This window comes from Aquarana catesbeiana, linkage group LG11 (genome assembly GCF_042186555.1).
Source record: "Aquarana catesbeiana isolate 2022-GZ linkage group LG11, ASM4218655v1, whole genome shotgun sequence".
NCBI lineage: Eukaryota > Metazoa > Chordata > Amphibia > Anura > Ranidae > Aquarana > Aquarana catesbeiana.
In genome coordinates this window covers 190112278-190132477 of record NC_133334.1, presented here as the reverse complement: position 1 = coordinate 190132477, position 20200 = coordinate 190112278, and the positions used below count along the sequence as shown (strand labels likewise).

The 20200-nt window shown below is 45.2% G+C and overlaps 1 protein-coding gene across 3 annotated transcripts in view; it reads right to left on the bottom strand.

Annotated features, from left to right (window-relative positions):
- SPTBN2 (spectrin beta, non-erythrocytic 2) overlaps nucleotides 1-20200 on the bottom strand; it is a 1434510-nt gene that overhangs the window by 208221 nt on the left and 1206089 nt on the right. For all 3 annotated transcript variants that reach the window (XM_073605131.1, XM_073605132.1, XM_073605133.1), the window contains 8 exons: nucleotides 17228-17430; nucleotides 16995-17085; nucleotides 16713-16859; nucleotides 16158-16421; nucleotides 15618-15842; nucleotides 15405-15494; nucleotides 14046-14324; nucleotides 13759-13889 (listed from right to left, as the gene is read on the bottom strand). In XM_073605131.1, the coding sequence (XP_073461232.1) occupies nucleotides 13759-13889; nucleotides 14046-14324; nucleotides 15405-15494; nucleotides 15618-15842; nucleotides 16158-16421; nucleotides 16713-16859; nucleotides 16995-17085; nucleotides 17228-17430 (1430 nt within the window). The remainder of the gene's footprint in view (nucleotides 1-13758; nucleotides 13890-14045; nucleotides 14325-15404; nucleotides 15495-15617; nucleotides 15843-16157; nucleotides 16422-16712; nucleotides 16860-16994; nucleotides 17086-17227; nucleotides 17431-20200) is intronic.

The window sequence follows — 20200 nt, the reverse complement described above, 5'->3', positions numbered from 1 at the left end:
CGGTGATCGTGTGGGGAAGTTACAAGCACCGATCACCGCTGTATGTCACTGAAAGCTGCGGGGGGGAAGCTTGTAACTCCCCCCCACGCCGATCACCGCTGACTGTCATAGTATCGGCGGAAGCATCGGGAGCATTTGCCCAAGTACAAGTACTTGGGCAAATGCTCGGTATCGGTGCCGATACCGATACTAGTATCGGTATCGGGACAACCCTACTGAGTATTATAGAACATTTGTTTAGCTCATTTCATAAAAACAGTTACTTACCGGTAACATCTTTTTTCCAGGAGTCTCTCAGGACAGCACAATAGAGAGACACTGGCTCCTCCCCTCTCAGGAAACACTGCCTTTCAAATCAATATTTAAATCTCACCATCCCGCCGGCCCCTCAGTTCTTCTGGCCAGCTGGGGAGACACAAGAATACGTCATACTAAACTTTATCTTACCTGATGATCTCATGCGATGAGTTCTCATAGATAGCCAACAATTTGGGTGGGTACCGGTGCTGTCCTGAAAGACTCCTAGAAAAGGATGTTACCGGTAAGTAACTCAGTTTTTCCCCATTCACTTTCAGGACAGCACCAGAGAGAGGATAAGCGAGCACCTTACCTTAGGGTGGGACTACTGCCTGCAGCACTTTATGCCCAAAGGCCTGGTCTTTGGCTGACAGCAGGTCCAACCTGTAGTGCTTCACAAACATGGTAAAGCTGGACCACGTTGCAGCCCTACAGATCTGTTCTGGAGAAGCACAAGCCCACTCTGCTTGAGAAGTCGCCACTGCCCTGGTGGAATGTGCCTTAATACCCTCCAGGGGCTCCAAGCCCCCCACCACCACCGCATAAGCTTGACTAATGGCCAACCTTAACCATCTGGCTATCCTACGTCTAGAGGCTCTGGACCCTTTCCTAGCCCCTGAAAATAACACAAAAAAGAAATCAGATTTCCTAAACGGTTTTGTACTAAGTACTGAAGGACGCAACTTCTAACATCCAATTTATGAAAAACATGTTCCAGTTCCCTCACAGGATTCGAACAGAAGGTAGGTAAAATAATTTCTTGGCCTCTACGGAAACTAGAGGCCACCTTTGGCAAAATGGCCGGATCCGTTTTAAAAATCAAATGGTCCGGGAAAACCTGAAAAAAGGTACCCTAATAGAGAGGGCTTAGAGTTCACTCACTCTCCTTGCCGTGGTGATCGCCACCAAAAACACCGTTTTGAGGGTGATCAATTTCAACGTACAGGACCCCAATGGCTCAAAGGGTTCCCCTGTAAGGGCCTGTAAAACTAAAGAAAGATCCCACACTGGGAAGGGGGAAGTTGTGACTGGCCTCTGTCTGCCTAAGGCTCTGAAAAACCTAGCTATCCAAGGATCTACTGCTAGCGGCTTTTCCAGGAAAACACTCAGGGCGGATACTTGTCCTTTCAAGGGCCAACACTGCTACAGAACTGCGTACATCAAAGGAGCTTTCTGTGCACCAACTATTGAAGCGTCTCCACACCTTTAGGTAGATAGCTTGCGTCTCCCTTTTTCTGCAACTACACGATCTGAGAAGCCCTTGCCCTTCAGCAATTCCTCCTCAGTAGCCACGCTGCGAGGTTCCACCGCTCCACCTGGGGACAACAGATTGGCCCCTGAGAAAAAAGATCCTCCTGGATAGATAGAATCCAAGGAGGTTCCACAGACAGACCCATCAAGATGGAGAATCACGGCCTCCTGGGCCAGTGTGGTGTGATCAGAATAAGGGTTGTGTCTTCCGACTGAAACTTTCTCAGAACTGCTGGAATCAGTAAAGGAGGGGGGAAAGCATAACACCAGCTCTGCGCCAGTGCATCCACCCCAGATGCTCCATCCCATCTGTTCAGGGAAAGAACAGGCGTCCTTTTATGTTCTCCCTCGAAGCGAGTAGGTCCACGCAAGGCACCTCCCCACTTCCGAGTGACCATCTCGAAGATGTCCTGGTTCAAAACCCAGTCGCCCTCCCTCAGCCTCTTTCTGCTGAGTAGGTCCACTACCTGGTTTTGTTCCCCCTTCAAATGTACCGCCGATAGAATGTTTGTTTCGGCCCATTTGAGGATGGATTCTGCCAGGACCCACAAGGAACTGTTCCTGGTACCCCCTTGCCTGTTGATATAGGCCACCGCTGAGGAGTTGTCCTAACGGACTCACACATGCTGTCCCTGGAGTTCTCTCTGAAAAGCTCTGAGTGCCAAGGCTATTGCCCTCAGTTCCCTCCAGTTCGAGGACTTCTTTGCATTTGCTCTCCACCTTGTACCAAGTACCTTGTACCAAACCTGTACCGCTCGCATCAGTCGTGACTGTCTTGGAGACTGTTAGAACCCACTCCAGGCCCTGTGTAAGATTAAACCCCTTTCTCCACCAACAGAGGGACCTCTTAACCTGACTCAGTACAGATATTAGAGAGTCCAGGGATCCTCAACTGTGGTCCCAAACCCTCAGGATAAACAGTTGTAGAGGGCGAAAATGCAGCTATGCCCACTGAACTCCCGGGAGCGTGGATGTCCGTAAGCCCAAAGCTGACATAGCTTTTCTTACTGAGACCTGACAGCTGCCCTGAAGCAACAACATTGCTTTGTCCACCTTCTGGATCTTTTCTAAGGGAAGGAGCACCTTTTGCTTTGTTGAATCCAACACGTAGCCCAGGAAGTTAACCTTTTGGGATGGATTTTTCCAGGTTCAAGAGCCACCCCAAGTTTTCTAGGATGTCTTGCTACCTGAAGATCCTGGGACAACTGCTCCGGGGAAGAGGCGAACAGAAATAGATCGTGCAAGTATGTGACTACCGAGATGCCGCTGAGCCGCAAGATAGCCAGGACCTCCACCATAACTTTGGTGAAGATGCAGGGGGAAAAAGAGGATAGCCCAAAGGGGAGTGCTTTGAACTGTAAATGGAACGTCCCTTCCATGGTTTTTACTGGCAGTCTAAGAAACTTCTGATCGGCGTCTTAAGTCTATCAACGCCATGAAGCAATTCGGGGGAAGAAGCGCCTTCACCGAGTAGACAGAGTCCATCGGGAATCTCTTGTAAGTAATTGAGACATTCAGAGGCTTCAGGTTCATGATAAGCCTGAACTTTCCGGAAGGTTTGCGGACCACAAAGATGTGGGAATAGAAGCCTCTCTCGGTCTCTTCTGCTGGGACTCGTACCACCACCTCTTGTTCCTCCAACTCCTGTAGGGAGGATAGAAGAGCTGATGATTTTTCTGCCCATTTTGGCAGCTCGGTGACAAGGAGTCTGTGCGGAGGAGGTTCTGAGAACTCCAGCCAGTAACCTCTTCTTTTGAACCCTAACACAAACTGGTTGGAGGTGATCATCCCCCACAATGGAAGGAAAGCCCCCAATCTTCCTCCCACCGTGGTTAACCCATCATTGGGTATTCTTGGGCTGTTCAGGAGGGTGAAAAATCGCCCCTCCACGTCCCTTGCCCTTATGTCCCCAAGCCTTTTTCTGTCATTGAGCTTTTGGGGCTTCAAAATTTCTCTGAGGGTAAGACTTTTTTAGTCTGCTCCCCAAATTTCCTTTTAATGGGAAAGGCCTTTTTCTTATCGGCCGTCCCAACCAAAACGGCCTCCAACCCTGGTCCAAACAAAAGATCCCGTGAGTGGAATCCCTCAGAGTTTAACTTTAGATGCGCTATCCCCTTGCCACGTCTTAAGCCATAAGGCCCTTTGTCCTGAGTTAGTCAGGGCTGAGGACCTTGCTGACTTGTGCACCGATTTGGCTGAAGCGTTCGCAATATATGCGACTCCGTTAAGTAGCATGGGGAAGGAAGACAAAATAGTTTCTTTTGGCATCCCTGTTTCAATGTGTGCCTCAATTTGAGTAAGCCAATATTCCATGTTGCAGGCCACCATTGTGACCGCCATGGCAGGCCTAAGGTTTCCCTGCAATGAGTCCCAAGACTTCAAGAGTGAGTCCATCCTTCTGTCCATGGGGTCTGAAAGAGCCCCCATTATCCTTGAAGGCCAGGTCTGTATGCCTGGAAACCTGAGAAAAGGCTACGTCTGATCTAGGAGATTTATTCCAGACTAGAGCCTCCTCTTCTGCAAAGGGAAACCTTTGTTTCAAAGCCCTTAAAAAGAAAGGTTTCCTTTCAGGATCTTGCCATTCCTTTTATGATCGACCAAGACATCATGGACTGGGAACTCCCTCCTTTTTTGTTCCCCCAGACCTTTGTACATCTGGTCATGGAGCGAGAACGCCTTATTTTCCTCTTGTATTCCCAAAGTGGTGTGGATAGCTCCTAAGAGATCCTCCGCTTCGTCAAGGGAAAGTTTGTAGCGAGAGATTCTAGTCGATTCCCCCTCCATCCGACTCCCCTTGGGAGTCTGAAGCGGCGCTGTCTGGTTCCTCCTCAATTTCCTCTCTGGAGTCCCCTGGTCTCTCTCCACTAACAGAGGGAGTATCCACTGGACTAGGTGTAACAACTCTGCTGCACTGGTGGAGGATTGCTCAGGGGCTGCGGCAACAGGAAACTAGAAAAGAGTGCCTTGAACGACTGAAAGGTGCTAGAAAGCTCCTTGACGGACGCCACCAAGTCCGTACCCTGTTCTTCTGCCTGCTCCCTCACTAACCCCTCAATGCACTCCTTACAGAGAGCCTTGGTCCAGGAATCCCCCATGGTAACTCTGCAAGAAGGACATTTCTTCTTAGAACCGTGGGGCGACTTGTTTTTGTCGGTGGCTTTCTGAAACACAGAGAGAGCAGCCATAAATATTTAAGCCCACCAGCGCTATCACAGAGGACCACTGGGAGTGCCCCCCCAGGACCAACCACTACCAGGATCACAGACACACTCCCCTTCCCCACCAACCACCAGGGAGGGGAAACACCCGTGGAGCTAACAGGGATAGGTAAGGGAACACCACACCAGGTTACCTCTTACCTTAGAGTGGCTGGTGCTGTTCTCTCCAGGACCTGCCCGCTAAGCCTCTGCCATGTCCTGCTGAGGATGGATGGTCGAACATGCCTTCTGGTAACTGTCTGTACAGCGAACGAACAGGCCGCACCAGCCCAGTGCTCGGTCCGTTCTCATAATCCGTGCCCGGAACAGGAAGACTCGGATTCGCCGGAAGTGCCTGCCCCCACCGGAACTGACGTCACCAGTCTGGCCCGGCCTATAGCTCCAACGCTGGCTGTATTACAGGGGGGACCTGGTGCACTTCCTGCAGCACCCCCCTGAACGGAAGAGAAGCCGACCTCCCCAGCCTTCCTCCTTCCCCAGGAGAAGCTGGGGTGTGCCGCCAACCCGGGCCCCCTAGCCACCAGGCAGCCTAAAGAGAGACCACAGTCTTCCCCCTTCTCAGGTATGTTTGGCCTCAGCCTCCCCATCTGTTTTGGCCCAGCCCCTTAGCGATGTCTCCCCTCCGGAGGAAACACCATAACTGAGGGGCCAGCGGGACGGTGAGATTTAAATATTGATTTGAAAGGCGGTGTTTCCTGAGGGGGAGGAGCCAGTGTCTCTCTATGGTACTGCCCTGAAAGATGAATGGGGACAGTAAGGTTAAAGCAGGCCTCCAGTCATTTTTTCAACTTTCAATCTATTAAATCTTCTGCCCTTGTTGTTTTAACTTTGGATAGTAAAAATAGGATTTTTATAACAGCTTACCTATAAAATCCTTTTCTTGGAGTACTTCACCCATTAACCCCTCCCATTACTGAGAGTACCTCAGTTTTTGTAGCAAAGCAATATACGTGTATCCAAAGAGGGGAGGAACCTCTATGTCCCGTGATGTACTCCAAGAAAAGGATTTTACAGGTAAGCTGTTATAAAAATCCTATTTTCTTTATCGTACATCACGGGACACAGAGCCATATTAGTAACTATATGGGATGTCCCAGAGCAATGCTATCTGAGGGGAGGGAAACACAAACAAAAGTAGGGCGCCATCAGACCTGAGGACCTATACTGCTGCCTGCAGCACACTGCGCCCAAAGGCAATATCCTCCTGTCTTTTACATCCACCTGATAGAATCTCGTGAATGTATGGACTGAAGACCAAGTTGCGGCCTTGCAGATTTGAGCCACGGAGGCTTGGTGATGCACTGCCCACGAAGCACTAACAGCCCTGGTGGAGTGCGCTTTGATTTGAAAAGGTGGAAGCTTCCTCTTCAAACCAAAAGCCTGAACAATCACTTGCCGAATCCACTTAGTAGATTTTGATGCTGCCTGTCCTTTCCAGGACTTTCAGGCAACACAAACAAAACACCCATTTTCCAAATCTGAGCAGTCACCTTCAAGTAGAATTTGACTGCTCTCACTACATCAAGAGAATCTGGCGACTTTTCTTCCGTGGAACAGGGTTCTGGAAAAAATGAAGGTAGAGCAATATCCTGGTTTATATGAAAACCTGGCACTACCTTCGGTAGAAAGTTAGGAAGATGACGCAATACCGCCTTATCCTTGTGAATAATTAAATATGGCTCTTTACAAGAAAGAGCTGCCAACTCTGATACCCTTCCTGCAGAAGATATAGCAACCAGAAAACTTAACTTCCCTGTCAAAAGGACCAAGGGAGTATGTCGTATCAGCTCAAAAGGCTGTTTTTTGTAAAGCCGACAAAACTAGATTCAGGTCCCAAGGTTTCAAGGATGACCCAAACGGCAGATTAAGGGGTTACCCTCTGTATGAAATTACGAACCAGAGAATGCAAGTGGTCGTTGGAACAATACCGATAAGGCCGAGACCTGACCTTTGATGGTACTCAAGGCCAGCTTCATCTCTAATCCCATTTGTAAAAAGGCAAGAATTCTACCTATAACATATTTTCTAGGATGCCAACCCCTGAATTCACACCAGGAAACATATGTCCTCCAGACTCTATAATAAATGACTCTGGAAGCTGGCTTCCTTGCATTAATCAAGGTAGATATCACTGAACCTGAAAGCCCACGATTCTTCAAAATGTGGGTTTCAATAGCCAAACCGTTAAATTTAGCGTTTGTAAGGTAGGATGGATTACTGGTCCCTGCGAGAGCAGGTCTGGACGTGGTGGTAGGGTCCATGGATCCCCTACTATCTTCCTTACGATCTCTGCATACCAGGACCTTCTGGGCCACAAGAAACACCGACTTCTTTTCCTGCTTGATCCTGCGGAGAAGACGAGGTAGCATCAGAATAGGAGAGAATGTATAAATCAGTGAGAACCGATCCCACAGGGTCACTAAGGCGTCCATTTCGCACGCGAGCGGATCCCTTGTTCTTGACGCAAAGTTGTCAACTTTGTTGTTGAGCCTGGACGCAAACAGATCCACATCCGGGACCCCCCCACCTTTGGTATATGACCAGGAAGATGTCGGGGTGAAGGGACCATTCCCCCGGGGACAACTGTTGGCGACTCAAGTAGTCCGCCTGCCCATTCTCTATCCTTGGAATGAAGATTGCCGATATGCATGGCACATGTTCTTCTGCCCAGGCTAGGATATGGTTTACCTCTCCCTGGGTTGCAGGACTTCTGGTGCCCCCTCGGTGAATGATATAAGGCACTGCTATGGCATTGTCGGATTGAATCCTGACCAGACAATACTGCAACCTGAACGTCCAGGCCCTTAGGGATAAATGTGCTGCCTGAATCTCTAGAATGTTGAAAGGCAAGGTCCTTTCGGTCCTGTACCATTTTCCTTGGACAGTCGCTTCTTCCAGGACTGCTCCCCAACCTGAAAGGCTGGCATCCGTTTCCACCTTCCAGGTAACTGGCATGAAGGATTTCCCCTTCTGCAGATTCTTGGATATCCTCCACCAACTGAGGCTCTGGCGCACTTTTGGCGACAGACGCATTGGAAAATCTAGCACTTGGACCTTCTTGTTCCAAGCAGATAGGATACTGCTTTGCAGCAGTCTCGAATGAAACTGAGCATAAGGAACTGCTTTGAAAGAAGCCACCATTTTTCCCAACAACCTCATGCAAAGGCGAATAGAAGGATCCTGACCACCTGAACCAGCACTTTTATGGAACTGATTTTTGCCTGGGGTAAAAAAACCTTTTCTGGGCTGTATCTATGATCAGACCCAAATACTCTAGTCTTCTTAATGGTTTTAAAGAAGATTTCTGTAGATTGAGGATCCAACCTAGGTATTCCAGGTAGTTGAGTGTGGTGACCATGCTTTGGCCTAAGCGGGCTACCGACCGGTCTTTCAAGAGCAGGTCGTCTAGGTATGCCACAATTGTTATACCTTGAGCCTTTAACTTTGCCAGAGGAGGGGCTAGAACTTTTTTAAACACCCAAGGTGCAGTAGCTAGACCGAAAGGCAAAGCTACAAACTGAAAATTTAGTTTTTCTACCTCGAAATGCAGATACTTCTGGTGAGTGGGGAAAATAGGCACATGGAGGTATGGATCCTTGATGTCAATTGACGCCAGAAGTTCTCCTCCTTGTAGGATGGAGACAACTGATCGGATTGAATCCATGCGGAAAGAGCGGATATTCAGGAATCGGTTTACATCTTTGATATCTAGAATGGGTCTGACATCTCCATATGGTTTTGGCACCGTGAAAAGGTTTGAATAAAACCCTAACCCCTGCCCTTCCATGACTTTTGAGACACAAGTCGGTCTAACGCTCGAAAGAGAATTTTTTTTCTGGATCTATGGGGACATTTGACCTGAGGAAAAGAGACAAACTCTCGGAACTCTAGTTTGTAACCTAGAGCTATTGTGGAGACCACCCATCTGTCTCGAAACTCTTCCTGCCAGACCCTTGAGAACGGCAGAAGCCTTCCCCCCACTCGAGTGAGCAGGGGGCCCTTTCATAAAGAGGATTTAGTATTCTGTCTTGTAGGGGGTTCCCTGCCCCGGGACTTCTTTTATCCCTGGGGTTGACCCTGAGGTTTACCTCTTGAACCTGACGACAAAGGCTGTCGCGACTGCCTGGAGGCTGATGCCCTCAGTCCTGGAGAAGCCGCCCGTTAAAATGAGGGACGTTTACTCCATTTCTTAACTGGCAAAAGGGTACTCTTTCCACTTGATATTGTTTGGATATATTTGTCCAAATCATCCTCAAATAGCCTTTCACCGCGGAAAGGAAAACCAGCCAGGAGCTTTTTGCATGGCGCTTCGGCTGACCAATTTTTCAACCATAAGATTCTACACATATGCACCAACCCAAGCATAAGGCGAGAAGTCTGAAGAATAGAATCTATCATTGCATCAATTGCAAAACACAAAGCCCCTGGCAACTCGGCTAAATCCTGGGCCTGCTGATCAGGGATAACCCTTGAGCATCTGTCTCAACTGGTCCCTCAAAGACTGACATACCCCAATTGCCGCCACTGCAGGTTGAGCCACTAAACCTCCCAAAGAAAAAATGTTTTTTAGCAGGAATTCAACTTTTTATCGGTTGGATCCCTAAGCATTTGAGCGTTGTCAACCGGACAAGTCAAATTTTTATTCACATCAATTGCTGGTATACCCCATTTTTTAGTTAATTTTTCCTTCATAGGATAAAGCGTTGAAAACTTTTTAGGAGGAAAAAAAATGCTTATCTGGGTGAACCCACTCAGAATACATAAGTTGTTCCAGCAATGAATGGACGGGAAAGGCCTGCAAAGCTTGAGGAGGCTTTAGTGAACCCAAACAAGAAGTGGGCTTTTCAGCCGACTCAGTTAAAGGTAGGATAAATCTGAAGCGAACCATTTCAATAAGAGATTGCACCAGCAATTTCTCAGAGTGTGAAGCTTAAGCTGCTTCATCCACACTTGATCCCTTGGAAGAGGATTCATCTTCTCCCTCTCACTGTTCCTCTGTTTGAGGGTCCTGGGTGGTAGAAGGGGACCTAATGCGCTTTCTCCCATTCTGGGAAGATCCGATTAAAGCCGTTAACCTTTCTTCGAATCCTATCATAGCTGAGGAGAAAACATCCTCAGTAATAAAGACAGGGGCTGAAATGTTGTAAACAGTGGCAACACTTGCCGAACCCGATGGCTCACTCTGACTGGCCTGCCCACTTCCTTTAGGGGAGGATGGTGCTGCATAAGCAAGACCAGGGTCCCCAGAGCCCAAGGGTAACACTTTTGGGTTCTTTTTTGGGGTGTTTACACCTTCCCCTCTGCCAAACACAGAGGTATTGACAGAAAAAAATGCACCCACTGCTGAGCAAATAGTCCAGCAACTGCTATCAACGCTCAGCCTGATGCAAAGTAAACGTGCCTGGGGAATGCCTGTGTCCCCGTCTGCTGTGTCCCTCCGTTAGGCAAACGCAGCCTGCAAATGCTGTATTTATAGCCTACACAGTCCTGTGTGTGGACGCTGAAGCACGCGGATGCCGCGCTAAGCCACGCCTCCCGCCTCCGTGCCCCCCCCTACTCTTTTTAAAAGAGATTGTTTTCCCGCGCGAGTGGCCTCCGATTGACTGGCTCGGCATGTGGGGGGAGGGGGCAGAGGAGGAGAGCTGAATCTGAAGGGAGGATGGAGAAGGAAAGAACTGCCGCCTGCAGCTGTGTAGGAGGGAGCAGAGCGGCATACCGCCAATCGTTCCGGGCTCCCTCTGCTTCCTGGAGAGGGGAGCCCTGGTGGGGGATGTATTAAGAAAAAAAAACCCAAAATCTTGCCAGAGGCTTGGGACTGGAGGAAGCCTGCAGCTTCTGCTGACAGAACGAGATCTGACAAGCATGGAACAGGTACGTGCTCTTGACAGCCCCTGGTGGTGACTTTAGGCATGACAAGGTTTACTTAAAGGAGAAAACCCATAAGAACTTAAAAATTCTTTAGGAATCTCCATTTACCTTATCATGCTGCAGGGTTCTGTGGTAAACCAAACAGACCCAATCTTCACCCCTCACGGCGGGCTCCATTAGAAAACCAAAGCACTGGATCCCGGGGTCCAGCTCTCTAAAAAGAGAAGCGTTACAGGCTAAACCTCGTTTCTTCCGACACGAGGCCCGGGTACCATTCAATTCGGCCAAAAGAGACACTTTGAATGGATCCAGCTGCATGGCTTGCCCCAGCAAGGATTACTCCAGCAGAGCTCAGCATAGCACATCTTTACTTGTGACCAACACCTTAGACACTGGCAAAAAAACTGAGGTACTCCCAGTAATGGGAGGGTTTATATAGGGAGTAAACTTCCTGTCTTAGGGTGTGCCAGTGTCCATCACCTAAAGGTGGCCTATATAACCCATATAGTTACTACTATGGCTCATTGTCCCGTGATGTACGATAAACTATTTTTTTTCTGCCAGTAAATACCTTATACAGCCCACTTCCTGTTTCTTGTCTGGTAAAAAGCCTAGGCTTATGAAATCATGCACAGCTCATGCTCACTCTTGCAAGAGTTTCCCAGGAAGGGAGGGGGAGGAGTCATAAGAGGGCCAATGAGAGCTACAGAGCTGGAGGTGTGCCTCTGTGTAAATCCAGGAAGTGAAAAGGCAGCAGTTTCAGCTGCCCACAGTTAAAATGGATGCAGCCAGACTCAGTGGAGGGAGATTTCTGCAGCATATTTGGCAAGTACAGAATCACAGTATATATAAAATAATACGCAAAGTGGTTGGAGGGAAGCTTCAGAAAGAGGTTTTAATTACAAATAATGTGAGCAGACTGCAGTTCCTCTTTAATAATATAACTTAGATTACAAAATCTTCAGATTTACGCGAATTAGTTGATGCAAAAATGAATACACCCCACAACACAAACTACTACATCTAGTATTTTGTATGACCTCAAATGATTTGTAAAGATGGCACCAAGTCTTCTAGGCATGGAATAAACAAGTTGGCAACATATTGCAACATCTATATTTTTCTATTCTTCAAGAATGACCTCTTTTAGAGTCTGGATGCTGGATGGAGAGTGATGCTCAACTTGTTTCTCTTTAGAATTCCCCATAGGTGTTCGATTGGGTTCAGATCAGGAGACATACTTGGCCACTGAATCACTTTCACCCTGTTTTTCAGAAGTGCAACAGTGGCCTTAGATGTGTGTTTTGGAGCAGTCATGTTGGAAAAGTGCACGACGACCACGGGCACTGAGTGATGGTAACATCTTCTCTTCATCATAGCATTAATGAAATGCAGCTCCCCAATACCAGCAGCACTCATGCAGCCCCACAGAAGGACACTGCCACCACCATGTTTCACTGTAGGCACCGTGCATTTTTCTCTGTGCTCCACACCTTTGTGACGCCATAAAGTTTTGAAGCCATCAGTTCCAAAAACATTTATCTTGGTCTCATCACCCCAGAGTAGAGTTCCAGTAGTCTTTTTTAGCATGGGTCCTGGCAAATTCTAGGCATGCGTTTTGTGCATGGGCTTTAGGAAAGGCTTCCTTCATGGAGGACAACCATGCATGTCGTTCCTCTGCAGTGTACGCCGTATGCTGTCATGGAAAACAACAACTCCAGTTTGGCTTTTTACTTCTTTAGCCAACTGCAGTGAACTTGCATGGCGATTTTCTTCAACCCTTCTCATCAGAAGACGCTTCTGTCGAACTGTTAACTTCCGCAAATGGCCTAGATGTCTCTGAGATGGTTGCAATTCCATCTTTGTTAAAGGGGTTGTAAACACTCACAGTTTTTCACCTGAATGCATTTTGATTGACAGCAGCGGGAGCCATTGACAGCATCAAATCCAGTGACACAGGAGCTAGGGCCGAGCCTGCACGAGTGCCCCGATGGAAAGCGGCTCTCAGTGGGGCACTCAAGAAGAGGAGGAGGAGTGCTGCGGGGGGACCCCAGAAAAGAAGGATCGGGGCCACTCTGTGCAAAGGAGGAGGCAAGTACAACATGTTTGTTATTTAAAAAAAATACCTAAGCTTTACTATCACTTTAAATTCTGGTATTACTTTTGTACAGTATTCTGACTGACAAGTAAAGCTTTGCTGATCTTCTTATAGCCTTCACCTTTCTTTTGTAAAGAAATTTTCTCTCTCAGGCCTTGACATTTTTCCTCCATGTGGTACCATTGACAGCAATAATAAAAAAAAAAACCCTGCAAAACAATGGCATAATATGCTAGTATGCATAGCATGCTAGCACATTATGAAATACTTACCTTAGAACAAAGTCCCGCTGAGGGGGCTGACATGTTCCCCTTGGATTTCTTCCAGGTTTGCGGGCTCTGGCGCTGTGAGTGGCCGGAGCTGCAATGACGTCAATGCGCGTGGGATCCCTCGGTTCTGGCAGAAGATCTGAAGTTCCGGCATGATATGCCAGACCTTCAGAATGCTCACGTCAGCGGCTGCATGCAGGGTAAATATCTCCTAAACAGTGTACGTTTAGGAGATATTTTACCTACAGGTAAAAATCACAAAGCAGGGTATACAACCTCTAAGTAACCCCCTTTTATAACAAACTGTCTGCTGGACACCTGTTTAATGAATTAGACTCACCCGTAGTTGAATTATTGTTAATTAGGATTTTGTCGTCTAAAATTTTGCTTTGTTCCTAAGACTTTCATTGGGGTGCATTCATTTTTGCAACATGGTCTTGAATGAATTTGTTATGAAAAACACTTTTTTCTGTGTACAAATTAACAAATCTTGGTTGCAATAAATGGCCCGCATTTATGGGAGTATTTTGTAGTATAGTGTCCCATAGCAAATGTTGATTCAATATACACACAAACACTGCATCTATATCGCTCTAGTTATATAGTTTTTTTTTTTTTTTTTACACACAGATACATACACACACTGTTTATAGACTCAATCCGTTTGGGTATATAACGATTGAAACACTTTGCAGATAACCATTTTTTATAGCAATGTAAAATGAAGAAGGTAACATTTCAGATTTTATCTACATACCTCTCTGGGTGGCTCCTGGAAACCATATCCCTGCTAGAGTTGGCCAGCTGATGGATAGTTTCAGCATAGTCATCAAGAGCTTGCTCCATCAGTAGATGTTTCTTTAGCATAGCCTGAGCACCCATCTCATCCTATAGGAGTAAAAAAAAAAAAAAATATATATTGGAGGCTAAAGGCAACTGGCACAGAAGAGCGAAATCACCACTTGGGCTGCAGGTATACGCCCAGACAGGTTTATATATTGCTCTGGAAAAACAGTACTCTGCATGAAGATTTAAATAACAAACCTTGGCCTTTTCCTCAGACATCATGTGCAGTTCCTGTTCTCCCATCCAAGCTTCAGCCTCTGCTGCATCAGCATAAAACTGTTGTGCAGAATGGGACTCCTCTAGACGTGCATGCCGCTTTCCTGCCTCAGTGGTAAGCTCCTGCCATGTACTCCGTAGCAACTCCAGTCTCTCACCTATCTCCTGAGCATCTAGAGAACTGTTCTTCACCGTAGATTTCCCTCTTTCCAAGATATCATCGATTCGAGGTTGGTGTCCTTGAATTTCCTTTTGCAGTGTCTGTCAGAGCGGAGTCAAGAAATTACAAAAGAAATAGAGGGGAGTCGTCATAAAAATTGAGGAGTTGTATAAGTTAGCCAACACCCAGTCGCCCTATAAAAATGTCAAAGGTAAAATATAACCTGCTTTGCAAAGCAGTGGTAAGGCCTCATGTACCCTGGACGTTCTAAAAAAGCCAGTAGCGTTAACCTGTAGAATGAGTTTTGCAGCGTTTTTGCAGTAACCTTTCAGGGTTTGCATTTTTTAGCTTTTTTTAAAAAAAAAAATTATATTACCACAAAAAAATGCTGATAAGCGCAGAATAGCCGTGTTTTTCAGTGTTTTTAAGCTTTTATCAGAGTTAGAGTGTTTCTACAGCTGAAAAACTATTAAAACACAATAGTTCTGGGAAGGGGGGGTCCTAGCCAGAAAACGCCCAGGCCAAAAAACGCTGATAAAAACCCATGTGTGCATGGACACCTAGGATGACATGCTGGGGAGTTTACTGGCTACAGAAAAAAAATGCCTGAAGCTAAACACGGCAGCTGTAAAAACATCCTGTGTGCATGAGGCTCAAATCTTACATGGTCCAAATTCATTTAATGCCAAACCCACAAATTCTTTAATGCCAAACTGACAAGATGTGATGGCAATTTTAGAGTGGGGAAACATTTAACAGTTGACATCTACTAGAAAAACAAAACAAAAAAAACAACAAAAAAACACAAGGACTTCTCAAGGTGCCAAATGTCCCAACATGCCTTGCCAGACAGTAGTTCATAACAAATTCTCACACATCTACCTCCATGGGAGATTGTGCAGGTATCAGAATCTCTAAAAGCATTTGCTGAAAGTTATAACTTATGAGGTAAACATCTGTAGAAGAATTTAGGTGGCATATGGAAGATTTCCATGGTCAGAAAAACAAACAGAAAAAGAATTTCCTGTTAAAGAAGCATTGCTAAAGAAAAAGACAGATATACAAAGTGCAATCCAACCTGATGGGATTTACTTAAACACCAGAACTTATGGACCAATACTTACTATAGTGCTACATTGCAATTAGCCATATAAAGCCAGGGTTTTCATACTGTGCCTCACCTGGTTTTTCTTTATGAGTAGCTGTACAGTAGGAAGATCTTTCCCATGCTCTGTAGATATGGCCATTGGCATTCTCTCCTTAACCCAAAGCTTAGGAAAAGAAAACAAAAAAACAAAAACAAAAAAAGACAACTTCAGAATTCCATTTTTTACATGTCTACAGTATATGTCACAGCATCTAAGTTTATGAAGTTAAAAGAGAACACTCCTTACAATTTCATCTTCCAAATCCCTGTTAAATTGGTGACCCTCCTTAGAAGCCAACAACAATTTCCTTCGATCACCGAGTGGTGCACGTAGTGTTGAGAATTTGTCTTCTACCATTTTGTGCTTAGAATCAACTTCTACTATGTTTGCATCTTCCTGACCCAAAGCCTGGGCCTGACTCTGGATAGCCTCCAGCTCCTTTGCCCTCACTTCCATTTGATTCTCCAGCATCTGAAATCATACACGGACAGAGCTTTCAAGTTCATGCACCAAGTAGACACTTTTCCAAAACCACTACCATTTAAAACTTAAATAGATTATTTTCTAACTTTCTCTACACAGAAGTTACATCTTTCAGCATGTATATTAGAACCAGTCAAATATTGCTGGTATATTTGCTTTACTTCACAATTTTCTATGCAAAATACACACATACAAAAATGGAAGATGGCTAAAATTGTAAAAAATGTATATATGTGTATATATGGTGTTTTGGGAAACAAAAAAAAAATCTAAGGTTTAAAAAATAAAAAAAAAATCCTGCACCTGTTGCTTGTTGAGTAGAATGTTTACACTGGTAAGATCTTTCCCATAATCATCTGAATTAAGTTGTTCTTCAAGATTTTGTAACCAACTTTCCAGCGCAGAGCAGCTTTGTGTGAACAGTTCTGCCCTGTTGGCATCAAAAAGGCACTGTGCTTTACTCTGAGTAGTGGATTCCAGGTCATTCCATTGGCTATGAAGGGTATCCAACTTTTCTCTCACCACTGTTTCCAATTCTGGCTTTTCAGCAATGAGCTGTTGCCCTTCCTGAAATTGGAAAAGGGATAAAAACATTTTTAGCAGTGGAGAGGTTACAGATAAAATGCATTTTTCACATTATATTGTGGCTTTAATTTCTGAGGCCTACTTCTAGCCACTCTTAAAACTTAGACTCTTCTCTTAATAACAATAAATACAAGCAGACAGATATTTTTATTTATTGAATAACATTAGAATCTACTAAGAAGCATGAGGTTATGGTTTTAAATGTAATGCAAATTAGGTCAATGCAAACAATGGGTTATTCTCATGCCATGAATCGAATACACTTTATTTCACCTTGTCTATTTTGTCTAGCCAGTCTTTATTTGAAGCCAGTTCAGCCATAAATGCCTGGTGCTTTTGCCACTTGCTGTGCAGATTACGGGCCTCATCATACGAGACATCCTGAGCCGTCAACATCTTCTCATTGATCCACAAAGTAAGCTGGGGAAAGACAGTGTGCTAAGTACAAAACAGGACTACTACATTCTAAAAGACATACCTTTTAGGAGTTTCCAGTCTTATCTGGCTTTATCATAGGCATATTAGACACAAGTACATTTAGCAAAAAATACTAACTTCTTGACAGTCCTGGAGAAAGTGCTGGAGGTCACGATTATCTTTTAGGCGAGTTAAAACTTCAGCAGCTGTTGCTCGGTTTTTCTTGTGTCTAGGAAATACACAATCTTATAAATTTACAAAAATAAAAAAGATCCAGGTCAATGTATTATATTTTGAGAAAGGCCTGCATCTTAATGTTAGCAAATTTAAAATTACTATGTGAAAGAGAAATACTAAAAAGTCAAGCCTACCTTTTATCAATAGACGTGACTTTCTCCTGAATCTTCTCAGAGTTGACATTTTGCTCTTGGATGAGTTTTTTGCCTGACTCCACCAGCCCTCGGATCTTTTCATCATTAGCATCCATGGTGGTCATGAAGTCCTCATGACGTTTTATTGCAGCCTCAGCTGCCTCAAGTGTTGTCGGCAGTTCTATGTGGGATAGCACATATTCCTAAAATATAAACAAGTTGTAGATGTACAAAATCAATACAGGCTCATTCATGAAGCTAAAATAGCATGTCGGATACAGATCTTTCCGTGTCAACGCATGTATTTTAGATTTCATTGCATTTTCACAATGAATTCCCTAGTGAACATAGTGGTCATGCATACATAATCCAGCTCAGTGCTAACACAGAAGTATCAAGAATGGTGCAGGTAGGCATACAGCTATAACTACAACATAATCATGTGTTTCAATGTGCTATGGGATTGTATGATTATCCTAAAAAGTCCATAGGTCCAAAGATATTCATGGCCCAGATGGAAGGCCTGGTAGAAGCTTGTCGATGGAAACACACATTAACTAGAGCATATTCTTGTTTTTCAACTTCTTATAAGACTGCTTCCCATATAGATCTAGCTTTTGCCAATATTAGCAGACATGGTAGATGCCAAATATTTGCCTAGCGGGTTATCTGACCATGCTCCGCTAATGCTTACATTTAGTCTTCATTACTCTCGAGATGCAGAAAAGTGGAGATTGGGAACCCACTGGGGTTCACATCCAGATATGGTTAATAAAATTCTGTCCCTTTTAGTGGAGTACTGGGAATTTAATGTAGGGTCCTCCACCTCAGCAATAACATAGGATGCCTTCAAGGCCTATACAAGTAGACAGTACATATCCCTTATTAAGGCGGTTAATAGGGCCCAACGAGCAAAAAGCGATGCTTTGCAGGCCACAGTGAACAAAAAAACAGCTCAATATTCTGAGGATCCTACAGAGGTCAACTTTAATGCTTTACTCCATGGAAAATGGACCCTGGATCTGCATATGGCTGAGGCTACGAGGATGGATCTATATAAAAATAAACACAAGTTCTTCAAGCACAGGGATCGTAATGGTCGTTTTTTGGCCAGGATGGCTAAACATGAACAGACTAGTATTCCGATTTTGGAAATACGTACCCCCCCTCAGGAGATATGGCTAGTACACAATCTAAAATTTTGGAGACCTTTCGCTAATTTTATCAGACACTATATACTTCCCAGTTGACTCCTGATTTTCAGCCAGCTGACTTAGCGGCTTGGCTGGACCCAATTGCACTGGCTTGGTTAACAGACAGTGAGAGGGAAATGCTAATACGCCCTATAACATCGGAGGTGGTCCTTTCAGTCATTGGTTCCTTTCCATTGGGGAAGTCTCCAGGACCGGATGGCCTTCCTATTGAATTCTACAAGGCCCATAGTGACTTTCATGCTCCTGTATTGGCTTCTCTTTATTCTAATTGTTTGAAAGAGGGAGCTTTGCTTGACTCAATGAGTTATGCCCACATAATCTTAATTCACAAGCCCCCAAAAGATCCATCCTCTTGTGCCTCATACACGCCTATTGCCCTTTTGAATGTAGATTTTAAGATCGACAAAACTTATTTTCTGACGACTGCAACCAATGATGCCTAGCATTATTGATTCAGATCAAACAGGGTTTATGGCTGGGAGGGTCACTGATGTGAATTTGTGGAGACTATACACCAATATTCATGCCTCACATCTTAATATAGGATCTAGAGTTGTTGCCTCTAGATATAGAGAAGGCTTTTGATACTCTTGAATGGCCCTTTTTATGGGAGGTACTCTGCAGAATGGGCTTTCCAATGGTATTTATAAAATGGTTGCAGGTCCCATAGCTGCAGCGAAAATGAGGGGAGAGTTGTTGTCAACAACTTTTTCATTATTTAGGGGAACTCGGCAGGGCTGTCCTCAGTCTCCGACCCTCTTCGCTATTGCTATGGAGCCTGTGGCAGAGGCTCTCCACATTTCCCCCCAATATAAAGGATGGCTTGGTTGGAGGAGAGGGTAGCCTTGTATGCAGATGATCTTTTATTTTTGAATGACGCCGGACCCTCTCTCCAAGGGGCCCTACAGATATTGGATTCCTTTTCAGCGGTTACCGGGCTGAAGGTAAATTGGACCAAGTCCTTGCTGTTCCCAATAGACATCGTGGCTCGTAGCATGGCTTCGAAGGATACTCCATTGCAGTGGGTAGAGAATTTCAAGTACCTCGGAGTTGTAATTTCCCGCCATGCTTCTGAATTTATTTCCTGGAATCTGACCACAATCTTGGGAGATATTGAGTCAAAGTTTAAAGCGGAAGTCTTTGCCATTATCCTTACTAGGACGTATTAATCTTTTAAAAATGAAAATTATACCAACATTTATATATCTTTTTAGACACTCTCCTCAGTGGCTCCCTGTCTCCTTTTTTACCAGATTAAATCAACTTTTTTCATCTTTATGGGGATCAAAGAACCCCAGGTATAAACTAACCACTCTGATGCGCCCTTGTGACCAGGGGGGTTTAGCTTTTCCAGATTTATATAAATATTTTCTGTCCACTGAGCTGGTTACGGCCACATGGTCCAGGTTTATCTAATTCTTCTACTCGGTTGGAAGCAGCGGTGGTAGGTTCTATAGAAGTTCTTAAGGTACTTGTATTTAGGAGCCACAGGGCACCCTACCAGTTGGCCGCCTCAATGCTCACCACTATTCGAGTTTGGGAGGCTGGCCTTGGATCCAAGCATTATCCTAAGGGTGCGATTTCCCCAAATGCCCCCTATGGCTTAAGCCTACTCTTCCCCAGTTTTGTAAATTACCAGAGCCCATTGCATGGACCAAGTATAATATCAAACTACTTTCTTGGGTGGTTACTGATCGAAAATTGGCGACTTTCACTACACTTACCTCAACTTTTAATTTGCCTAGTTCCCATTTATTTA